This window comes from Calypte anna, chromosome 3 (genome assembly GCF_003957555.1).
Source record: "Calypte anna isolate BGI_N300 chromosome 3, bCalAnn1_v1.p, whole genome shotgun sequence".
Taxonomy (NCBI): Eukaryota; Metazoa; Chordata; class Aves; order Apodiformes; family Trochilidae; genus Calypte; species Calypte anna.
In genome coordinates, this window is record NC_044246.1 from 25088520 (window position 1) to 25112352 (window position 23833).

The following is a 23833-nucleotide window of genomic DNA, read 5'->3' on the forward strand; positions in this document are numbered from 1 at the left end:
AGCAGAATAAATTTCTTGGACAATTCCATTTCAAAAAAAACTGCATCACATGTTTGCTACTTTATTTTCTGTACTGCATTTTGAAGTTACTTGATATAATGCAACTCCATGAGGAATTACTGGAGAGGACACACTAAGGATCCAGTTTAATTCACTACAGCTGCCTCTTATCTGGACATAAACCAGATGAACTCAGACTGTATACAGAAAAAAACCTCCAACATTTTAAGTCGCAATTTGTATTTTTTTTATATAAAACAAAGAAGATAAAAACATTTTAATTCCTTATCTTATAATAACGATTTGAAAGATAAGCTGCTAAACGATACTGACCATTTCTCAGACAATTTTAAAAATATGCATTAAATAAAGCTAGAACAGAGCAAGCAAACAAGACAATTGAGAGCATTTGAGCATCACGTATGTCAGAACAAGTCTGGAAGGTCGTAACTATTAAGCTTAACAGAGATGCCTAAAGATAGAGTACTTCTATTAGATATCTAAAGGGCTATAGTTGTAGCTGTAGATGGCCTTCATATGAAATGCAACTTTAAAAAAAGATGGACTATTCTCAAGTTTTTCTATCAGTAGCTCTTATTCCCTTATATCGCCTACTCAAAAATGAGAACTTTTGCAGGGGAGTGAGTAGATGGAAAGCCTACCCATGTGAATGAATTATTACACTTTGAATTAGCAAGAATCCTTTCAAACGTGCAGGAGTTGTATCTGATTTTGTACTCACTTCCATTAAAAAAATGCTAAAAACTGTTATCTGAAATTACTGTCATAATTTACTTAATATTTATAATGTTACTTGAGCACAAATGAGATGTTGCTGATCAGCTAAGCCATGGTCTATATGCATGTCCTCTTTGCTTGCTGCACCTATGATTTTCTGTGTATTTTCTGTCTAAGTTCACCATCAAGCTTAATACATGGAAATACAGTTCCTAACTTTACTGGATACAAGATAGAGTTTTAACACTAATTCTTAAACATGGTGCTATTGTGGTATTAAGAAATTTCGAGGAGAGACAACTGAGTGAAATTTTGCAGAAAAGACAGTAAAACCTATTACATTTAAAATCAAATTCTTCCCATTAGAATTCCACTATAACATAGACAAATGACCAATATGTACTTAGAAAGTCAATCCAAACAAATCCCAGATGTCTGGAAAAAAACCATTTCGTGCAGTCAGACACCAGAATGGGGAATTTTCTTTGTGATGAGCAGCAGAAGACAAGAGGAATAATTGTGCTGCCTCACATTTTGAGGTCAGAGGTTTTAAAAATCTGTAGAGTGTTGTAGAACTATATTAAATGTGTTTTCAAGAAAGACACTAACTGAAGAATAAAAGAGATATCATTATGGTATTTACTCTGGTTTAACAGCAAACTTAAGTGAAATTGTAGATGACTATCATTCGAGCAGTTTTGTTAAGACGAATTACAAGTAATACTGCTCACACTAACAGTTCACAGCACTTGTCACCATGAATAAAACACAAGATGCATTTAAAAAATAAGCAGCACATTTGGCATTTCTGAGACTGATGCTGGAGGGTAACTATTTTGCTGAAGTAGTATGTTGGTTTTGACACTATATTTGAAGCAAGAGTCCAAGAAAGAGACTAAGTCACCACATTCACTTTAGTTAGATATAAGTGAATATTTGCTATTTAAAGGTATGCTTTTATCATGATAGTAGGTGAAATATACCAAGAAAAAACACTGCAAGCTGTGTTGCACAAGCAGTATCTTCATTTTCTTGATAAAATACAACTATTACCTCTACAAGCTATTAATTGCCTGATGCATTTAAACTATTTTTTTTCTTGACAGGCATAAACTTTGTAAGAATGAAACTAGAATGCAATTCAAAATAAGCAATATAACATAGAAGAATAAAACAAACACCTACGTGCCTTCATCAGTTAATGCCTTTACAGCTATAACAAACTGAGGCTTTCTCTAGCTATTAATTATGGCAGAGGGGCTTTACGTTTAGGTAACAGAATTAACCACAAAACTGATGAACCTGAGATTTTTTTAAATCTTAACATTTGGTATTTGAGTTACCTGAGAGTCCTTTTTGGCTAATTAACTGCAGCTTAAGTGTTAATAAAAAAGTGGTGGTCTTATTTTTGCCTGTTTTCTGGTTTGATGATCACAGATTTTCATTAGACAAGTGACAGACTCAAGAAACACAAAAATCACTGTCAGTTAAACCAAATACAGGTTGCAAGGCAGACTTTATTAAACCATTTAGATATGATAAAATATAGGCAGAATTCAGAATACTTTGTAACAATTACAGATGTTCTAGCAAAACTGACCAACAAACTCTAGTGCTCTTGAATAATCACAATATTTAAATATGCCTTAAGTATGGGTACCTCCATTGGTACAATCAGTGATGGGAACAACTCTGAGAAATCCTGACCTACTATGAAATATGGTACAGGAACAGTTATGTTTCTTCTGATGATTAAATATTGCAAGCTATTACTGAGGTCACTAAAAAGCATTTACTCTACCATCAGGCTCATCCTATGGCAGGTGGAACAAACTGTATGAAGCCTGAAACAGTATAACTGAAGGTTTTCTACAAAAAAAATAACAACTTCTTAGTATGCAAAGTACAAAGCAGTTCCCCCCAAAATGTTAGATGCATGATATTTTAAGAACATCTCAGATAAGATCATCCCAAAATATTTGCATCCCACTTATGAAACCTACATTGATTATAATGCAGTTCTGAAATGTCACAACAGCTTTATTTTTTTTCCTGAGAACTAAGTTCTACAGTCTAGCAGAGTGCCATTCAATTCATTCCTCAGGAAAATTGTAGCTTTTTTGCCATGAGTGACTGAACACTGGAAGAATCCAAGGTGGGGCCCAAACTGCCATCACAGAAGTACCTGCTCTTCCAACAAACTCAATTTTTCTGTCTGAAAAAAACATATCTGCAGGAAGCACTACTGCAGGAAACCACTTATTCCTCAAGGAATTTTTCCCCTACTCTACATTGTAAAAATAAGGTAGAGTTAACCGAAGTAAGGATTAAAAGAGCATAGCTTACTAAGTACATTTTGGATAAGCAGAAATAAATATAGGACAACTGCAAAAAAGGAAAAATTTCAAAAAATAAAAGGAAAATGCAGCAAGTAAATAGTTGAAAATAATTCTGATTACACAAAATCTTAATACAACCCCCATTACAAAAAACAAAAGCCCCCTACCCTCCTACCAACATAAAGGAATGCTCATTTGCAGCTTTAGCAGAATAAAATTTAAAAACACCAGCCTCAGAAAGAAGCCTAATATTCCTGAACCTGAATGTGTGAAAGTCTGGAACTGAACAAGAGCTTTGTTATCAGATATCATCTAATAGGACTCACATTTCCAGAGTTTGATCTAGATACTATTACTCCAAATGAAAAAAGTAATTAACTGAAGCAAATATTTAAAGCACCACAGATGAGTTATTTCATGCACCTTGCTTAAACTGTGTTGTTTTATCTATCTATTTAAAAGAATTTTCCACAACACCAAAGAAACTTTGAGAAGCAGAGTTTTTTCATAAGTTGAAGAGCATTCATGGCTTCTGACCAATACAGTAAAAACAGTGCCCAAGCTACTCTTTAAAGGAAACATTCCTTAGGTCTGTAAAACGGTTTTATTTCACTGAGCTTCTAAAATATTTTGACAAGACAAAAAATTCCTGAAATCACCTGGCTGCTTCTTAGTTAGGAAAAACTTAGAAGCAGAAACATTTTGACTTGATATTTTGAGAGTTGTTAAAAAAAGCATGAGTGATCAATACATCTTTTATCCTCACATCAACAGAGTAGTAGTTACCTGACAACAATTTTTTGAGAAATGCTCTTGCATCTTTGAACTTTTGAAAAAGTCACAGGATTTGACAGAAATGCCCAAACACCTTCAGATAACAGGTCTTGTATACATAGCTTTTATTTTTTACATGTTTTCAGTAATTGCTACTATGTAGAGCTGTATGTAGTAATACAGCTGTGCAAAAAGACAAAAAAATCAATTCTAAGAGTGCAAGAGGCTGTCTTTAATATTATTAAATCAAACTTCATGACATACACGTGATGGGTGGAAAAACAGAGCTAAAAGAGTGGAAAGAAAGCATCCTTTTTATTGGTGATGTTTCTTGCATGTTAGCAAAATCAGTGTTTCATTCAGAGAATCGTACTCCTCAATTGTAAAGCTTTTGTCTGACATAAAATATCAAGGTTGGGAATAGTTGATCAGATCATATATAACTGCAGAATTCAACCAAGCACAGTAAGACTTCATGCAATATACCTTATTATAAGAGTACATTAAAGAGTGGTATGGTATGAAAGTACATGCATCATGTTTCTGCTAAGTTCTTGCTAGTAACTTAACACATGCAAGATCAAAAGCATAGTATATTAGAAAAGTCAAGTGGTTTTGTACTTCTTTTCAAATAAAGTTCTGCTACAGATAATGCTGCCACAACACAAATCAACCGAAGGCATGAAAAGCCAGAATTAAAATTTTATGCCAAATAAATGCCTGACAAATCATTCAGTTACGTATGCCCCAAGATTCATGCCTATCATATAAAATGACAAATCTAAAGAATATAAGCCAGTAATGATTTTTTTTATTTATTTTCTTCAGCGTTTTCAATTGACATCTTATGTATGACAACAATGTGCTGCCTGCTAACAGACTGTGCCTGTTGTGGTTTTACTTTTCTCTTACTTGTCTAATGCTGTATGATCATTAAGAAAGTGCTTTGACTCAAAAGCAGTACACTGGAGGACAGAAAGACCCAAAAGCTTGTTCAAATTAAGCAACTTCTCAGTGAAATGCAGGAAGAGCATCTGGACAGAACTGACTGCCAGCAGTGGCTACTTCAAATTACAGTTCACCAACCAGTCCACATAAAGAACAGCATTCTCTCTCTCTGATTCTCAGCAACCACTGCTTCTAGAAACCATGGTATGAAAATCACAAGCTCATATTTTGCTTGGTATATAAAACGTAATAATCACACTCATTGCTCGATGTTTCTCATACAAGAAATCGCTCAAACAGCTGTGCATTGAACACTTTTTGACAGAGGATGATGCTGTACTAAGTATTACAGTAGCTATTCATTCTGCCTTCTCTAAACCAGAAATCTTGGCAAGGCTTCACTAGTTGATACAGTTGAGAACCTTCAACTAAACTTTCCAAGAAAGTTTAGACACTGATTGTATGCAAAGGGTTAGACTATATGCTCACATTCCCCAGATACAAACTACACATCTATACACTGGATATAGGATATAATGTGTCTCTTCTAAGTAGTGTACCTCAACAGGGAACTTCATTTTTTCACTTAGTCTCCCTTTAAAGCCTGTGTAAAAGCAGTGATACAGACATCAGATTCCTTTCTGTGAAGAAACAATTAAGCCACACCACCAATTTTATTCAATGAGTTGACTCTACACTGTTCTTTCCTCATGACATTTATCTTTCAAAAAGCATTCTTGCTCTTCTTCATTATTATTTAATAGAAATAATTACTTCTTGTTCCATGCTATCAAATGTCACAGGAATTAAATGAGTTTTTGGGTTTTTTTGTCACTGAAGCATCTAAAAAAGCTTTTCTTTAGGCAGCAATGACTGACAGAAGAAAGTACATGAGCTCTGGGCTTATACAGCTACATGCATAAGGAGAGCTGCAGCAGATGTGTCCACAAACAGAGTCATTAAGGCTGCCAGAAAACTGCATCTGGAGAGCCAGCTGCACATGCATTCTATATATATGCACTCTATATGCACTCCTACCTAAACACAGTGGCTTAGAGGGTACATTCACATGTCAGCCTTGTTTCACAAAACTATGTAAATGATAGATTTAATAACTCACAATAACTGAATTATCAGTCTTTAGTAGACTGGCTTGCATTTTTGGCATATAGGGAATTATGACACCATCTTTATACATGAGGTATCATGATGTGAAGATAAAACGGGCTCCTAAGGATAATCCAGAAAGTATAAGAGAAAATAAACATTAGAATGTTTATTTTTATATATATATATATACACACACACACACACACAGTCATAGTATACCTTTATCAATTGAAATTTAATCACCTTTTTTACAATTTGGAGGAAAAAGCAGGTTTTAAGGTAGTTAAGCCATGTATCATCAATACCATGAAGCTAACCTATCAGTTATAATAGCTCCTATAAAATACCCGAGTGAAATTGCAATAAGCCCAGAAAATGGGCTACAAATCCTAGATACAGTCAACCAAGCATTGAACCAAAAATAAAAATAGGTAGATAGGAAACCAAGAACTAGATAGAATTCATCTAACACATGACCACTAACATCAGATATAGGCCTAGGTTTTAAAGCATCTTATACAGCTCCAAATGGCAATTATTGGACGGGGACTTCAATTATTAAAACCTTCCCTCTTCAAAATGAGTTCAATTTTCAACAGTTCCTTTCTATTCTCACAAATACAGCAGCTCTTACATTTCTCAGAAGTACCTTATTTTGTTAAGGACATTGAAATCTAAAAACGTTTAATGTTCTCAAATAATAAAGAATATAAATGTTGCAGTATTTATTATGGAAGGATATTTTTATTACACACTGATAAAGAATCTCCCACGTTCTCCTCTTCCAAACACTATTTTGATAATCAATACATTTTAAAAATTTTAATTTACAACGTCAAGTCTCTCTTCTCATGCCTTCCTCCAAAGAGCAAATTGTTAAAATTTAATTATAATCTTGTACTTAAAAAAGAGCTGTGAGAAGACTCAATGATTAGCCTGTACAAAAAATGCAAGGACAGTTTGATTTTTTCCTTCATTTACAAACAAATTGCTCCTAAAACTGAAGGCACTAAAAAACACCCCAAAATCCCCTAAATCCTCTCATTTGTAGTTACTACCTTAGAACAGACTCAGTCCAAAGGACAGGATGTCTATGACAGGTGTATTGCTAACTTGCTTTAAATCTTTCTCTGTCTGCTGATCACACAGAAATCAACCAAAGAGCAAATATGGAAAGATTTTTCAAAGCAGCCTTTTGAGGAAATAATTAAAATAAATCAGAACTGTACCACAATGCATCATAGAATTCTTTCAATATCAGAAAAACTTAAAGCCAGTTTGGTTTGATTTTCACTTCAAGAGGAAATAAACATGTTTACATATAGCATCACAGATCACAGAATGGCAGGGATTGGAAGGGACTTCTGGAGATCATCGAGTCCAACCCCTCCGCCAAAGCAGGATCACCAGGGCAGGTCACACAGAAACACTTCAAGACAGATCTTGAAAGTCTCTAGAGGAGACTCTACAACCTTTCTGGACAGGCTGTTCTAGTGCTCTGTCACCCTCTAGTGAAAAAGCTTTTCCTTATATTGAGGTGGAACTGCCTATGTTCCAGTTTGTGTCCATTGTCCCTCATTCTATCATAGCGCACCTCTGAAAAAACCAGCCCCTTCTTCTTCTCTATACTTATTTTTGTTGAACCTCATTAGGTTCCCCTTTGCCCAGCTCTCCAGTCTGTCTTGACCTTGCTGGTGAATCAAAACTCCTGATAACCTTTTCTTCCATGTGCTTAGAGATGACCTCAAGAATAAGCTGCTCTATCCCCTTTCCAGGGATGAAGGTGAGGTTGACTGGCCTGTAGTTTCCTGGATCTTCCTTCTTGCCTTTTTTGAGGACTGGAATGGCACTGGCTTCCCTTCAGCCCTGAGGCACCTCTCCTGTTTTCCATGATCTTTTGAGAAATGATGGAGAGTGGTAGAACAACAACATCAGCCACCTCTCTCAACACCCATGGGTGCTGCTCGTCAAGACCCATGGATTTGTGTACGTTCAGTTTACCCAAATGATCTCTAACCCAATCCTCATTAATCAGTGGAGTCTTCCTTCCTCCAAACCTTCTCTTACTTCCAGGCTCTGGGATTCCCAAGGGCTGGTCTTAGCAGTACAGACTGAAGCAAAGAAGACATTCAGTAACCCTGCTTTCTCTGCATCCTCTGTTACAAGGTCTCCCACCTCATTCAGCAGTGGGATTGCATTTTCCCTATTCTTTCTTTTACCACTGATGCAACTGAAGAAGCCCTTGTTCTCTTACTTCCTTTGCTAGATTTAATTCTAAGAGGGCTTTGGCCTTCCCTGTTGCATTCCTAAGAGATTAAGATATATGTTGAAAACCTTACACAATACCCCCCTCATGCTTGTCCTTCACTCAGTTCAAAATAAGAGCTGAGAAACTGTATCAGACTGCTTCTACTATTCAAGTACACACAAATATTCCATTATAATAGAACTGCAATGTGAAGACTTTAGCTATTAAAAAAAAAACAACCACACAGTATCAGGCAGCAGTGGCACTGCAGACTTACAGTTCCATTACCCAGCTACTACATTAAGAAACAAGCATTAGAGGAAGAAAGTTTTTCAAAAATACCCACCTCTAAGAACAGTTCATGTTAGATTACAATAATAAAAGCACCTACCAATGCATTTTGGTTTCCTGAAGCCTTTTTTATGTTTCTTGCAGGCATTCCATGAAGATGACTAAATCTACTCTGGAAACCTACAAAAAAAAAAAGTAGTCCAAATTGATTTAAAGAATATTTCCTACACCATATAACCAATAAAATCCACCACTACATACCCATCTATTAACCTGACAAAATAAAAAAAATTTTTATTCTGACAAAGTTAAACAAATATATCTTAATACTGACAAACAGTGTGGTAGAAGCCAAGAGCACAGCATGGGAAAACTGAGAGAAAAAGCTATGTTCTCAAGAAAATGAACATTTCTGTATATATTCTTAATACCATCCTGGTTCGATGCAAGGTAGGGTGCATAAGGTTACCATATTTTACTACAGTGCAAAGGTGATTTTTGCACCACTTACAACTCAATTAGTACTAGAAAAATGTTAAATCTGGTGAATATGCAGGGACGGAGCCCTCAAAAACAATTCCAAGCATCTGGAAAATAAGCGTCACAAAAGAACTCAACATATCCAGTCTGTAAAGTAGTTTAAGTGTTTTGATCACTGCTCACATAAGACATCTGCATATAACAGTGAGGTGAGCTTCTTGTGGCAGAGGGAAGGTACAACAAAGTCCTTTGGCAGCAAGATGATATCTGACTTCAGTCTTTGAACAAGAGCAGGTCCCTAGCTGTAAATGCAATATAACACTGGTACAACTTATGATTAGATTCACTGGATCCTATTTGTCAAGGAAAGGAAAAACAACAAAAAAAAGGAAAAAATATTTTTAAGGTACAATCTCAATTTTTACACTAAAGGAACCCTGCCCTCTTCTCTACTATGTCACCCAAACAAACTGCAAAGCAAAGCAAGGAACAAAAGGGAAGATTTACTTTAAATAGTGCTTAATAATTCTCAATGCAACACATGGAGACACCTAAAAGAAGGCTATCAAAATGAGCCAAGTTTTACACTTTGCCTTTTCCAATAATTTACTTTCTCTAATGATGTCTTAAAAACATTAAAATTAATTCATGGAAATCAACTGCTAACTCCAAGATCCTGTCAACACTTACTGATTTTGTATAATCCACAGATATCTTTCTACTGTATCCAGGTGATCCAAAAGTTTGCATTTGCTTGATTGCCACTTACCTCTCCTGCCTGAACGGGACATAAGAGGAAAAGTACCAGTTAAGATACTTTCAAAGACTGGATCAGGCAATTCTCTCTCCAGTTCTGTAGCACCTTCTTGTTCCCACCATGGAATGACCCCAGTAATTCCACATGCTCCACCAGATTCATTTTCATGAAACCAATCACTCTGCTCATCATCACCTGTTTGAGGGCAGTATCCCATCAAAAATGAGAGAGGGCAGAGAAGAATCAGTTGTTAGCAACAATAAACACTTTGACAGAACAATTATTTCTTTTGCTTTATAGCTATGTAACAATTACAAGTATATAGCAATTCTATTTGGATAATGTTTCCCAACAGCATGACAACAGAGTTGCCATCAATGAAACCACATAAAATGTAATGTTTTAAAACCAATTTACAACAGTGAAAAAAAAAACCAAAAACTAGTTAATCCTTTAGCTATAACTGCCGAGAAATCCATTTAAGTTACTGCACTTTACATATTAACAAAAAACAAGCCTTAATCTCCTGCAGGGAATTAAAAGGTATAAAACTGTGAAACTACTTCTTTGCAGCTGATAATGGTATATAATTAGCTTAATTTCATGATTTGTATGGCTAGTAAAAGGGGAAAACAATCACGAACAGATGTGACTAAATGAAGTTAATCTGATTAAGTTCATTTAGAAATAAGTTTTGAAAAAGTTGATTTTAAATTAAAACTGACAGTGTCACGAGACTAAGAATTATACTGCATTATACCAAAAAGCTGATAATTTTTACTGAAAATATCTATAGATGTAGTGTTTAAATATCTAGATTTGGAGTAAAAAGTTAGACTTGAAAATCTAATCTTAAACTTAGCTCATGAACACACTGACAGCTAAAAGGAAGTGGTTATGTTTAATTTTAAATCTAGTTTTTGTATTTAAACCCGGTATTTTACAGAAGATCAGAAAATATCTTCACAGGACATGGCAGGTTTCCTTTATAAACCCAAAAGATAGATTTTAAAGCATATGGTGTTTACTTTAATTCTACTTCAAAGTATCGAAACCATGCCTCACTATTTCTGCATATGAATTATTTATTTGGCATTTCAATTTTTAATGAGGCAGGACTAAGCAAGACACAAATGCAAGATTTATTAGACCACATTTTCAAGAACAAAAAACATTCATGTAAAATTTCACTGCCAATGAACCCCACAGTGAGAAAATACAAATAAGGAAAACCCAAGCCAAGATTTGAGGAAAAGTAAAATTCAATATACTTTCTCCAACTCTTGTAATGAAGACAATACTTCAAGACCAAGTACAAGTGAAAATGATTGAAAACATTCCTCATGACAAGTATTTGAGGGAAATGTAGAATAATTAAAGCCTCCCTGGTCACTTGCAGGTGAAATGTCATATCTTTAATTATCACTACTAAAAGTAAAATTAGCAAAGGCTAGAAAGCAAGAACCTGAGATGGAGAAAGGGGAAAATGGGACATACATGGGTCCAAAAAATTGAAGTTTCTTTGTGTTCCTGGTGCATTTGAGATTACTTTACATGTTTATTCTAATACTCATTTATAGCTATGATACTTCAGAAAGGCATTCACCTTCCAAGGCATTGATTCTATACTGGTTTCATTACAGCCAGATATAGCCAGGATGTGTAGAAGTACTGAACATCAGTACTGGTGGGGACAGAGAGAGAATCACACCTTTACATTGTATTGACCTGTGGAGAGACTGAAGTTTGAACTCCTTTGTTTAGATTTTTCAAACTTTCATGTTGATAACTTTTTCTGAATATTTTGTCTTCAGAGACCTAGACACCTTGACTAATAAGAAATACTATCAAAAACTCAAAAGAACTCTTGCTATACATAATTCATCTGTGAAAGTGAGAAAAGAATTCTGGAACTGGGATTTACAATCATCTCAAGGACAGAAGCCTGGAAAAGTATGCAATGCAGTCTTGAAAGAAAGAACTGGTAGACTGGATAAAGCAAATAGTGGCTAAAGAAAGAAACTGGTGCCTTTGCTATCCCCCCCAAAAGGTTCTGAGAGGAAAAAATACAAAATTATTATTATTTTTCATGGAATAAGAATCCTAGTATGTCAAGCAACTGCCAACAAAGACATCTTACATGTTTTACAATTCCCTGAGCACTTATGCTGTTTACTGCCAAAGGCAGAAAAAAGGACTTCAGATCTGAACCTCATAGGCTATTCCCACAGGACAGCAGGCTCCAGGTTTACCTGGGCTCTAGCTTTTCTGTGCACTATAAAAGCAAATCTGAATGACTATTTTAAATCATATTATCTCCGTAGGGCAAGCATAAACATAATACACTACTGTTTTTCAAGGTGTGAGGACCCACAGGCATTTTGTTTGCCAGTTTCTCTACCTTGAAGGGATGCCATTCTCAAAAGGAGCCAGGGAAGACCTCCTCATTTAATCAATTCCTGACCTCCATACATATAAGCAGACAACAAATAGGCCTCCATGCTCAAGAGCATGGTAATCAAATACTTCAGTTTTATCCTATTTAATCTGCAGCTCTCAAAAGGCAACACAGTATCCGTAGTAAGCCTGAACTTGAGAAAATTAAAAACTCAAAGCAACATTTTTACTTCAAACTACTTCAAAAGATTTATTACACTTTCCTTCCCTCTAAGGGCTGCTGCAAACAGCACGAAACTACAGCAAACTCCATACTCTTCAAAGATACAGGAAAGGTAAAACCACCTCCATATCTGCAGACAATCACCTCCAAGCCACATAATTAAAATACAACAAATATGTTCACAGGTAATGTTAATGTTTCAAGGAATTACTCCAAAGCAATTTACATTCAATTGTAAGTGCACTGATCAGGAGAAAAAAACAAAAATCAATTTAAGAATCAGAATTTTCACCTTGCATTCTAAATGTCCAGGCACTTCAATTCCATGTTCAATTTATTTTTGAGCTACACCCAACCCCCACAATTACCATAATTTTCACTTATGGTTTGTCTAGGCCCACAGACTTTACTTGCATCACCACCAGATTCATCTTCAGAATAACTTCACCTGAATCTTATTTTAGCTAAAACAGTGCAGGGCACAACAGACTTTTCACTGCACACAAATAGAGTTTTCACCCTTATCCTAGTTTTCTTGTATTTCGAAATGCCAGATTACCCTCCACAGCAATCATACACAGTGCATGTATGCTTATCTGTAACAATCACAATCTACTATTGGAGTGGATGTTAGGAAAAAGTTCTTTACCATAAGGGTAGTGGAAAAATGGAAGAGGCTGCCAAGGAAATATTGAAGGAGAGGTTCGACGAGGCTTTGAGCAACCTCATCTAGTTGAGGATATCCCTTCTTACAGCAGGAGGGTGGGACTAGATGACCTTTAGAGGTTTCTTCCAACCCAAATTATTCTACGATTCTATTATGAGAGGCTGCCATGAAAAGAATTCAGCATCCTATAAATACCACTTGATGCTGTGCTGCTCCATTATCCATCTGCTTGCACACAGACAGCAATAGCGCATGGACTGTAAAATACCCCAGTATGCCAGTACTTCCAGCACCAGTATGCCTCTTTCTAGAGAAAAAAATCCCACAGCTAACAGCTGCATTAATCATTTGGAGACAGAAGACATAAAAAGTTTTTTAAAAAATTAAAATTAGGCTTCAATAAGTCACCCTGCTCATTGCTCTTTGCCTTCTACAGAAGTAACTTGGGCAAAAGGAAGACCACTCAGACATGATTCAATTTAGGCACCTACTTCTTCTGATTCAAGCTTGAAAATTTCACACGAAGGCCTCCTCCTACTCCTCCCCTCCAATACAACATCATATCCTGCTCCTGAACAGGATTGTACAGGAGTGCACTAATAAACAAGACCAAAGAAATCACACAATCTCAGCTTTAAGTTAATCTCTACCACCATGCTCCACATACGGTATTTAGGATTTCAGCTACTCAAGTCACATACAACTTCATGTTATTTCTCTTTCTCCTGCAAAGTCTATAAACTAATCAGCCCAAACAGTTAAAAACTGGTGTGATTACACTTAGTGTGGCAAATTTCATTTCTTTTATAGAGAGAGAATGACACCCTGACACCTGCACCTACTGAGATGCTATACAAACTTGACAGGATGGAAGTCCCATACAGTAGTGGGTCAGTACTGAATCAGTAGTGGGTCATCTTCATAAAGGACATGGTAATGAATATATGTTTAATCATAAAATAATGAACAGCTATCTTTAAAGGCTTAGCCACATCCACAGTGGAACTCTGACATTCCTTGACCTTCTCCAATTTTAACTGTTTAACACTATATTAATATAATTTTCCTTCCTACTTGCTTAGATCTTAGACATTTCAAGTGCTGCATGTCATGACTTAAGACATCTTAAGACAAATGTTGAATTTCCCCAAGTGTACTAGAGGGTGTAGATAGACTAGGAATGCCAAATATCATATTTTATATGACATACCCACACTATAAAATTCATAAAAGAATATACTTGCAATTTGAGGGTTTTTTCCCCATACAGCAGTAACATCAATTACTGTTTGAACGAAGTTAAGTTTTTTTAACATTATATGAAAGCTTTACTTATAAAGTGCTTTCTAACCTATGAAGTTCTTTTGTAAAGCACACCAGTAAAGTGACTTAAAACTATAAGTTACAGTATTGGCCAGCCTTTAGTAGACTTCTATTACAACTTGCAATGTAAGATTATACCTTTTGTTTTGAAATCTAGCCAAAATTTTCTACACTGGGTATAACACTGCTTAACATTTAAGTTTTCAATAATTGCAAAACAGCCATTTATAAAAATGCCATTTGGAACAAAGGAAGGAATGGAATAAAAAGGAAAGTGACAGATTCCTGATACAGAAATTTCAGCCATGGTTCAGTTCTTGTAATTCATTTGTTGCAGGCTCTTCCAGCTCTATACTCAATGGCTCAGTATTTGCATAGGATATGAGGGTTTTGTTAACTATACTAAATCTTACCCCAAAGTTGACCAATTTAAAAACCACTAGAAGAAAAAATGTAAGCCACAGGAATTCACATGAGTTTTGTTAATAGTTCAGCAGCTACCTCACTCACTGACTGCACTCCAAAGTGCCAGAACTAAATGCCCAACTATTTACCTGACTGGTCAGCTTTTTGAAGGAGTTGCTGCTTTGGATCACTTTCTTTCTAGAATGTCTGTTCTGCAGTATTAAAGTGCTTTGGGAATTAACTATGTTTTAAAAAGAGTATTTGTCTGCAACAAACGAAATCAGTCTCTATCTCGGAAACACAAAATGAATAAATGTTGCCATGGAGAACTGGATCCTCTTGTCCTCTGCTACCCAAACTTCTGAATGATGGAAGACATACATCATTTAAACAAAGTATTTCACCAGGTAGCATTAATAATTCTCTAATTCTCCACGTGACTAAGTGGAAACCCAAAGTCAGAAGTGCAGAAAATGTGAACTACAAATGAGGTCAAGATACAGATGGTTCTGAACATATATCCTGGAGTAGGGACACTTCTAAGACATGAATCTAGAGCTTAGCTTTTAAAAATGGAGAACAAAATGAGCCTGCCCTTCCTTTAATACCTTTTCACCCTATCCTCTACCCAAGCTTCTCTCACACTTTTTCTTTGGTCTTACCAAATTTATTTTCTCCGTCCTTCATTCTTTTCAATTTTGTGTGTGTCCTAGCTCAGATGTAAGATAATGAGTGAAAAAATAACCTCATCTTTATATGGGGAGTACAAAGATAAAAACTACTAGAATATTCTTTGAGGGGCAAATAAGAATTCTTATAAAATAAATAATTTTGATTTTACAGTAGTACCTCTGATAATACTTTAATGGAAAAGTCTTCATAAAACCAAAGCTACAATACAGCTATGAGTTTGTCCTGACAATATTCTTCTCAAGTTTAATTATTACTGTTCTTTTTATTTATATTGGACAATACTACTTCAGATCTAATGTTTTCTGCTTGTAAATTACAATTGAACTCAATAAGTGTTCAAAAAAAGAAGGAAAAGTAAGAATTACAGCTCTACAGCAAAGAATCAACAGTAAAAGAGGTAACATCACACCTGCAAAAGAACACTGTCTTTCACTGATGCCTCCCTTTTTCTCCTCCCACAAAATTTATAGGAAAAACAGAAACTGTGACAACTTATGCCATATTATTCAGATTTATATAATTTAGTTCAAGACTTAAGGACAAAAATATTGATACAAATATACAGGAAGTGTCCTTCAACAATATAACTAAGAAAACTGGAAGCTCATGTAGCATATATAGAGGACAAAAATTTCTAAAATTCCAAGTCAAAAGAGAAATTCATAAGGGAAGTAAAAGGTAACCTTTTTGACGTCTCATTGAAATACTTCTGAACTGAAGATCTAAACATTAAGAGAGAGACTAAATTCTTAAAAAAAGCTATATGTTAACACAACTAAATACAGATAATCAGACTGGGAGGTACAATTAATGTAGTGAAAGTTACCATTGCTCAAGGAAGTTAAATCATCTCCCTGGTATTATGTTAAAATAGAAGAAAAAAATCCAGAAGACTGAATTATACAGTAGAGAAAGAAATAAACACACCCAAAAAACATTACTTTAACCTAGATCACTACTGCAGAAAGGGCCAGAACTTTTTTTGCACACACTCAAATAGTCCACAGCAAACTGCACAAAAAATAATCTCCATTACCTTAGAATTGTAAACAGAAAAGCAATTCTTATCACCTGAGAAACTATTCTTGCCTCATTTTCATATACTGTCAAAGACAGCAAGTTCTTAATCCATGATCTGAGCACTCAGATGCTAGCATAATACACATAAATGCGTTGCACATACAGATGGCAATAAACACTAAAGCAGAAAAAAAATCTTATGCTTCCATCCTCAGTAGTTTTATCACATAAAGACAAATTAGAACATTATGCATAGTAAAGGAAAATTTTGAATCTTCACTAAATAAATTTTCAGAGGAGACACTTTAAACAGCATACATCTTCTAATCTCAATCTGAGACTGCTGAATGAAAAAAATATAAAATCTTGTTGGATCAATTTGGAACAAATTAAAAAGGCACCTCAAAAATAGTTAGAGAAGTAGTACTATGATCAGAGTCCTGTCCAAAAACTGGGGAAACTGAAAATTAGAACTTAGTATAGATAACCTTCTGGAGATGCTCAAGTTGCAAGGTTGATTATAATAGAGAGGCTGCTTCTCAAGACAGCTTTTTGACCAACTCATGGTCTCAGGATACTCTCTTAACATTTCTAATAATCCAGAAAGAAAGTTATCCTTTAACTCGTTAAAAGTCATAGCAACTGAAATACAGCAATTAGCCTATGAAATAGCTTGCAACTCTTACAGAATTTTTACTGATGTGGTTTGAGGGGTGGAGAAAGGAAAGATTGTTCCAATACCTTGTCTTCCCTCATCATTGGTAAACAAACCAGCATCACTGCTGCTCAGACTGCTGGATTCACTGTAATAAGAGAAAGAAAGAAACAGATCAAAAGAACAATTGATCTTTCAGTCATAAAATCTTAAGGAGACAAAAGCTGTGCTCAAATTGAACTTAAGCCCAACAAAGATCAGAAAGAAAATAGCATGACTTTTTTTTTTTTTTTTAAATCAAACTGCAGATATTGTAGTTCCATTAACTACAAACTGTATTATTTTTGGCACATAAAACCATGGGAATCTAATGGTACCCTGACAGTAAGCCAGATGTGACTGCAACAAGGTGCTGACACAATTGATGCATTTTACTATCAGCTTCCATCAAATGCTCACTGCTCCCTTCTTATGCTCTGCAATTCAGCTTGATCCTGGAACATCACTGCTAAAATCAGAAAAGTCTCAATCAAAAGCAACCTAAGCCTTCCTTCATCTTTTAATATAAGACACTGAAAATCAAATTACCTTTCTAAACATAATTTGCAAATATTCAGGAAAAGAAACTGCTTAAGGTTTCACAGCATACAACTTGGTGAGAAAGAAAAAATCTTGTGCCAAGGAAGCCAATTAAATCAAACTAAAGGTCACTCTGAAGATAGCAGGTATGAGCAATGATCATAGCATCAAGAAAAAAAGTAGTTTACTTTTCCATTACTTCTATCATGGCATTAAAACTGAATTTAGAGAGAAACATATACCTGCTTTACAGACACATTCTAGGACATCAATAGATAAAAGTATTTTGTTCTTTACTGTACACACATTGTTACAAACAACATGCCTGGTGTCCCTTTATAGTAACACAGACTTGTCTTTTAATAACACATTTCACCATTTGGTGAGTTTCACATGAAAGAATTTTGGTAAACCATTTATCTATTTGTCATGAAAAGAGTAGCTCTGCTAAGGAAGTAATATTCTCACCAAAATTTAAACACATTTTGCTTACAGTGGGATGTAGAATAACTTGAAGAAATGAAACTTCAGTACAGAAATCACTAGGTACAAGTTGTAAATACTCAAAGTTGCATACAAGCTGTTTACAGGAAACTGAGCTCTGTTTACCTTTCTACATTTATTCATATTGCATACATGAAGCTCTATACATGGATTCAACTGGTCTCAATTATTTTTAGGTAATTTCAAATATTATTTTTATTTTTGTTCCTAAATGACTGGTAACAGAAAATTATTTGCTTTTAAACTCTCACAAAAATGAGCTTCAAATTTTAAAGCTTGTGATATGAATTAGTCTAACCTGTGTTTAATTTTAAGAATATATTTGGGTTTTGTCTTCCTTTGGGAGACATCCCAACAGCATTTGAAACAGAATATGGCATCAGCAACCACAAAGCAAAGGGTTTTTTCAAACGGTATATGAGTATTTATATGTATATAAATACATACATATGCAGCTCTGTATTTGAAGATTAAGCTCCCCTAATCTTTGTTGCATCTTCTGCTTACCCATATTCCTACTGTATAAGCAATAATTAAAATTTTTCATCCATAACATAATCAGAACAGGCTTAAGCACTTGCATAGTTGCCCTAAGCAGAAGAAAGATGACAGGCATGTAATGACAAAGGAATCACCTTTCATGGAGGAGACCAAAGCTTCATAATGTTGCAAACCTTAGTACCTTCTCTTAGCAAGCATTCCATCCTCACTTTAATTACAACACAAAGGACCTACCTTAGAGTTCAATGTGCACACTCTTAGACCATACATCTCTCAAACAAAGAACATTCCATTTTCATAGATGCTTGCTATCCATTTATTGTAGCCATTATTAGTTGTACTTTTTAAAAATGAAAGTTAAAGAAATCCCTTCAACCTCAGTATTTCAGCCACTCTCCACATCAAAATTTCAGCCCCATCCTTTTTCCTTTTTAATATAGGACATTTTATTGTGCAGCAATTCTTCCCGAAAGTAGCCACTTCATGAAAACATAACCACTTCAAATTTTCCAAGTTACACATAAAAATATTCTGGGTTTTTTTTTTGTTTTGGTTGGTTGTTAAAAATCAAATCATAACACTGGCATATCAGTGGTAGCCACTGTGTTCATTCTCAGACCACAATCAAACAGGGCAGGAATTATAGGTAAAATAATTACTACATGGCAGTCATTTCACTGAATAAATTTAAAACCTCTGGAATTAATACATAAATATCCAAAACCATGAAAGCTGTTAGGAAAGAATTTATTTCCACTTTCAATATAATTTTGCACTGTATATCTGCTAATCCTTTTGCTTTGTAATGAGAATTCCTCTGCCAGCATGACTTCCAGGAAAAAGAAAACACCCAAAAAGCCACCAGCCACTCTACTTGCACAAACTGGTAGGATGGTGGGTGAGCATTTGAGTTTCACTCAAAATTATGACAATTGCCAAAGCTTGCAGGAATCAAGTAACATCAAGAAGCCTATGCATTGTCAAATTCGGCTGAAACAGGACATGGAGTTAAGCATAAGAAAAAACAAGAAAAGGACAGGCTCTGATAACGACAATCTCATTTCCAGTGCTCAAAACAAACCTCACAGGAATTTGTCTTTGGAATCATTTAGATGCTAATATTTGAAGAATTTGAGGACTCCTAGTACTATTCCTGAACCCTGCACTTCCAAGTATTATTGTTTAGTTTGGTGTTTGAATATACACACAGGTAACAGACTGAAAAAGAAGTGTCACTTGGCAAGTTTAATGTGTGTGTCAACTATATGTTATTTTAAAGTAATATCATGAATACATTGAAAACTTCTCCTTACCAGTTTTAGATCTAGGATATTTAACTCCCATAAAAAAATTGCTTTATTTTGTTTTTAAAAAACGAACTTTTAAAAAATTAATCCTTTTTTTCCTACCTATTCAACTGTATGTACACAAATGTATACCTCTTGGTTTTGCTTTTCCCAGAAGTGCTGCTGAAACAGGAGTCTTATTCGAGACACTTTGTCAGCTCTCCATATCTTGTGCAACTTTACAGAACTCACATTCCCTTTTAAAATCTCAGCTTTTACTTTTAAAACACACTTGGAAACAGCTTACCAGTTCTTTCTGATTCTTCCAGTTAAATGGTCTCAAACAACACAGCTAGTTTAAAACAAGTTAAAATTATTCACCGACCAAATATTCACATGAAGCATACAACTGAGAGGCTCAGAGTTGGTACACTTCTAATCACATTTTGGAATTTAAATTTTGTAATTCGGTGGTTTCCAAACTTTGTGGAAAAGACCATTGCAAGGAATTTGGGAAACTGGCATACCATCACACAACCATGTGCATGTCCAGAAAATACTAAGAGGATGAGGAAGGTTTTCAAGGGCATTTATTGGGCCAATAATCTGAAGAATGAATTTTAAAATGACAGCATTTGGTGTAGGACAACATTAAGCATTTTGAAGAGGAAAATTAATTTTTAGATTAGTAACTTCTCTTTTGTGAAAAAGCAGAGGTTCAGACTGACCTGGAAGTAGCACAGTTTTGGTAGTCCACAAAAAGATTTTCATACTGATCACTATTCTCTCCATCCAAAAAATAATTACGTATTTTTTGAGCTGGAGAACTGTTACCACTGCATCATAACAAAATCTTTTATAAACAAAAAAGTTGCAAGAGTATGGACATATGATAAACTATGCAGCTCTTTCTAGTTCCAAGGAAATTTTCATCCTTCTGTCTGTAGGTACTGAACTTGGGGAAACAGCTAAAAGCTGTTCCTAAAAGCTTCCTGACACTACACATGGCTGCCTTGCAGGTCAAAGCAAGATATCTGAAGCTACACTGACTGCCCTGAAGGACTGCTTCTGTTCCAATAATTAAGACATTAGGAACAATCTTGAAGACTCAGAATTCATTGAGCTCTTTCAGCTGATTACTGTCTGCAGTTCATGACCAAAACCAATACGTAATTTAAAAAAACCTTAGAACTTCTCCAACAATAACTGGAGTTGGACACTAATACTGCTGTTATTACAGTGACCAATCTGTTTGCTTTTGTCAAAAAGCCTGGGTACTATCTGAATCTCAATTCTACCTCTCCAGTAAGGAAAACGTTTAATAGTTTATAGATAAAATGCCTACAAAGAAACCCCACGGACATTAGTGCTGTCAAGCAAGTAACAAAAATGTGTTTTAATAGAAGTCTTTCTTGTCAACAGTTCTGCATTCTGAACTAATCACACAGGATAAACATAATCAAGCTTACCAAGCAGTGCAGGTAACATCCCTTGTGTGTCCTGGAAAAATTACTAACACCTTTCTGTGTTGTCAAAATAATAGTTTGGAAAAAATTACCATTGGAGTACAACTCCTGTCTGAAATGGATGGATGAGATGTACTGCCAAAGTGTCATCATTCACTCATTTTTCTAATGGTAAACTCATGTGTTCCTGAACTGTAAATTGGTTTTTGCATTACGTAAATGATGTATGTCCTTGGCAACCTGCAGACTTTTTATGCCCATGACATATAAGAATATACTGTCTAAACAGTGAATCTAAACAGTGACAACTTTCCTGATAGAGATAACAATCAAAGCACCAATGTTTAGAAAGTGGAAAAAACTTAATTTTTGTCTTAGACAAAATTTTTCTGAGACAGAAAAACCAACTTATTAAACATTTCTGTATTCTGTCAGTCTTGGAACAATTAGAATGTATTATTTTCAATAGACTGCTTTCTTGGTTATTCCTTTGCTACATGACTATTACATCCTGAATGCCTTAACCTGGGCAAAACCTTTCAAAAAAAGTAGACTTAAAATATATTTAAAATAACTTGTTAAAACAGATGCTACAGATGCTAACATGTTAGCTCTGTAATTAAAGAAAAATCCAAAGATCTCAAATACAAGCAACAGCAACAAAAGCAAACAAACATTATTCAAAGTTTCTGTAAAAAGAAAGACAAGGAACAACCTGTCACTCATGTTCTCATCTGAGCCTTTTTGCTCCTCATACTCCATTTTGTCCTTATTTGCTTGGTTCACTTCTTCATTTTCTATAACTACACCTTCATCCAAGATTTCTGGTCCTTGTCGAGCAGCAGCTACTTTTCTTTTTTTCACCTTGCTCTTGGAAAACTCTTGGTGTTGGTATGATTTATTGTCATTGTCCATTTCTTGATCTCTGCTGTTATCCTGCTGTTGAGTTATTGTCAGTGCATTAGAGACTTCAGATGGCAGATCTATTGCCATCCGTTTTACCTTTCTTCTCCTGCGCAGAGTTCTGTTTCCCAAGCTGTCAACAGCCAAATCTGGTTCATGCCACAGAGGCCTTTTGCCTCTCATGTTATTTAAGTTTGAGGAGGGCCTACGTTTCGCAACCAACAACTGGTCATCAGAATCACTGTGGTCTTTCTTATTAGCATGATTCTCCCTGTAGTCTTTGTTTGATTCTTCTAAACTGGAATCAGAACCTTCACTTAAGCAGTGACCAGTTTCCCAAGGATGATGGGTGGTAAATGAACGTCTTTTGCGTCCCCGCCTTTTTCTTGCCTGTCTCTTCAGAAGGCAAGACACACTTCGAGAATGATCTCCAGTATCAGCAAAACCTCCCCTGGCTTGCTCTGAACTTTCTTCCAGTGCCGAGACTAGATCGTGAACCAGCTCCTCCATAGTCCTACTGAAATGCCTGAATATTTCAAGAAAAAGAAAAAAAACACAAGAAAATAAATTATTCTGAAGTGTTACTCATAACCTGCTGAATTAATTTTAGTTACTTTAGACAAGACAACATTAATTTCCATCCTTAATTTCCAAATCTCTAAAGACTGTTGTTCTTTAACAGATATAGTCTTGTCAAACAGTCCTATGAATTTTGTAACACATTCCTTTTGAAAGGCATCTTCACAAATTTCTGTCTTGGAAAGAACACTAAGGTTAGTTTTTCTTCCCCATTTGTTTTTGACTTCGGTGTTACTGTTTGGTTTTAATTCCCCTCATCGTATTTTCAGCATTTTCAGGGGTTTTGCAAAGAACATTCACTCTAGCTCCAGGTAGACATGTTAAATTTATGAATGGGAAATGGAATACATAATATTCCTCCTTGACAGTGTATTGGGGAGTTCTGTTTGAGTTGTCATGACAAAATATTTCTCGAAATAATTCTCTCTCAATGCTGTCTAAATGCCAAAATGAAGTTAAAACGGTAATTCTATATGATAATAATGATTATATGATAATATGATAATAATGATAATATGATTTTTTTTTCTTCTTCTTTAAATAGGTAAAAATTGTATCTTCCCAATGGTTGATACTTGCTAAAAGAGAGCTCTGGAAGAATGCTAAACTTCGTAATTCATGTGATTCACAAGAATCACAGACTTCAGAATCACACAAAAATACTTCTCAAAAGTAAGAGAAAAAACACTGTAAAAAAAAACATTCCGAATGAAGCAATGATTTTATGAAAATTCAGATATAATTAACCTAATTAAAAGGAACTACTTTTAGAGATATATGGCATCAATATTACTTAAAACTAAATCTTACCTGAAGCTTTAAAAATTTCAACTACCACGGAGGGCTTTTTGGGAGTGTGTACGTGGTTTGCTAGGGTTGTGCTTACTTTTTCTGGCTTGTGCAAGAAGAATTTCAACCACCAGTAGAGGCAAGACCAGGTATATTTG

General features: G+C 35.1%; 1 protein-coding gene across 1 annotated transcript in view; it reads right to left on the minus strand.

The window, feature by feature from the left end:
- The window catches only part of GPATCH2 (G-patch domain containing 2), a 120344-nt gene that overhangs the window by 90652 nt on the left and 5859 nt on the right, over positions 1-23833 (minus strand). The window contains exons 2-5 of the mRNA XM_030447676.1: positions 22120-22833; positions 17155-17216; positions 9698-9880; positions 8549-8628 (exon numbers count right to left, since the gene is read on the minus strand). Of these exons, the coding sequence (XP_030303536.1) occupies positions 8549-8628; positions 9698-9880; positions 17155-17216; positions 22120-22833 (1039 nt within the window). The remainder of the gene's footprint in view (positions 1-8548; positions 8629-9697; positions 9881-17154; positions 17217-22119; positions 22834-23833) is intronic.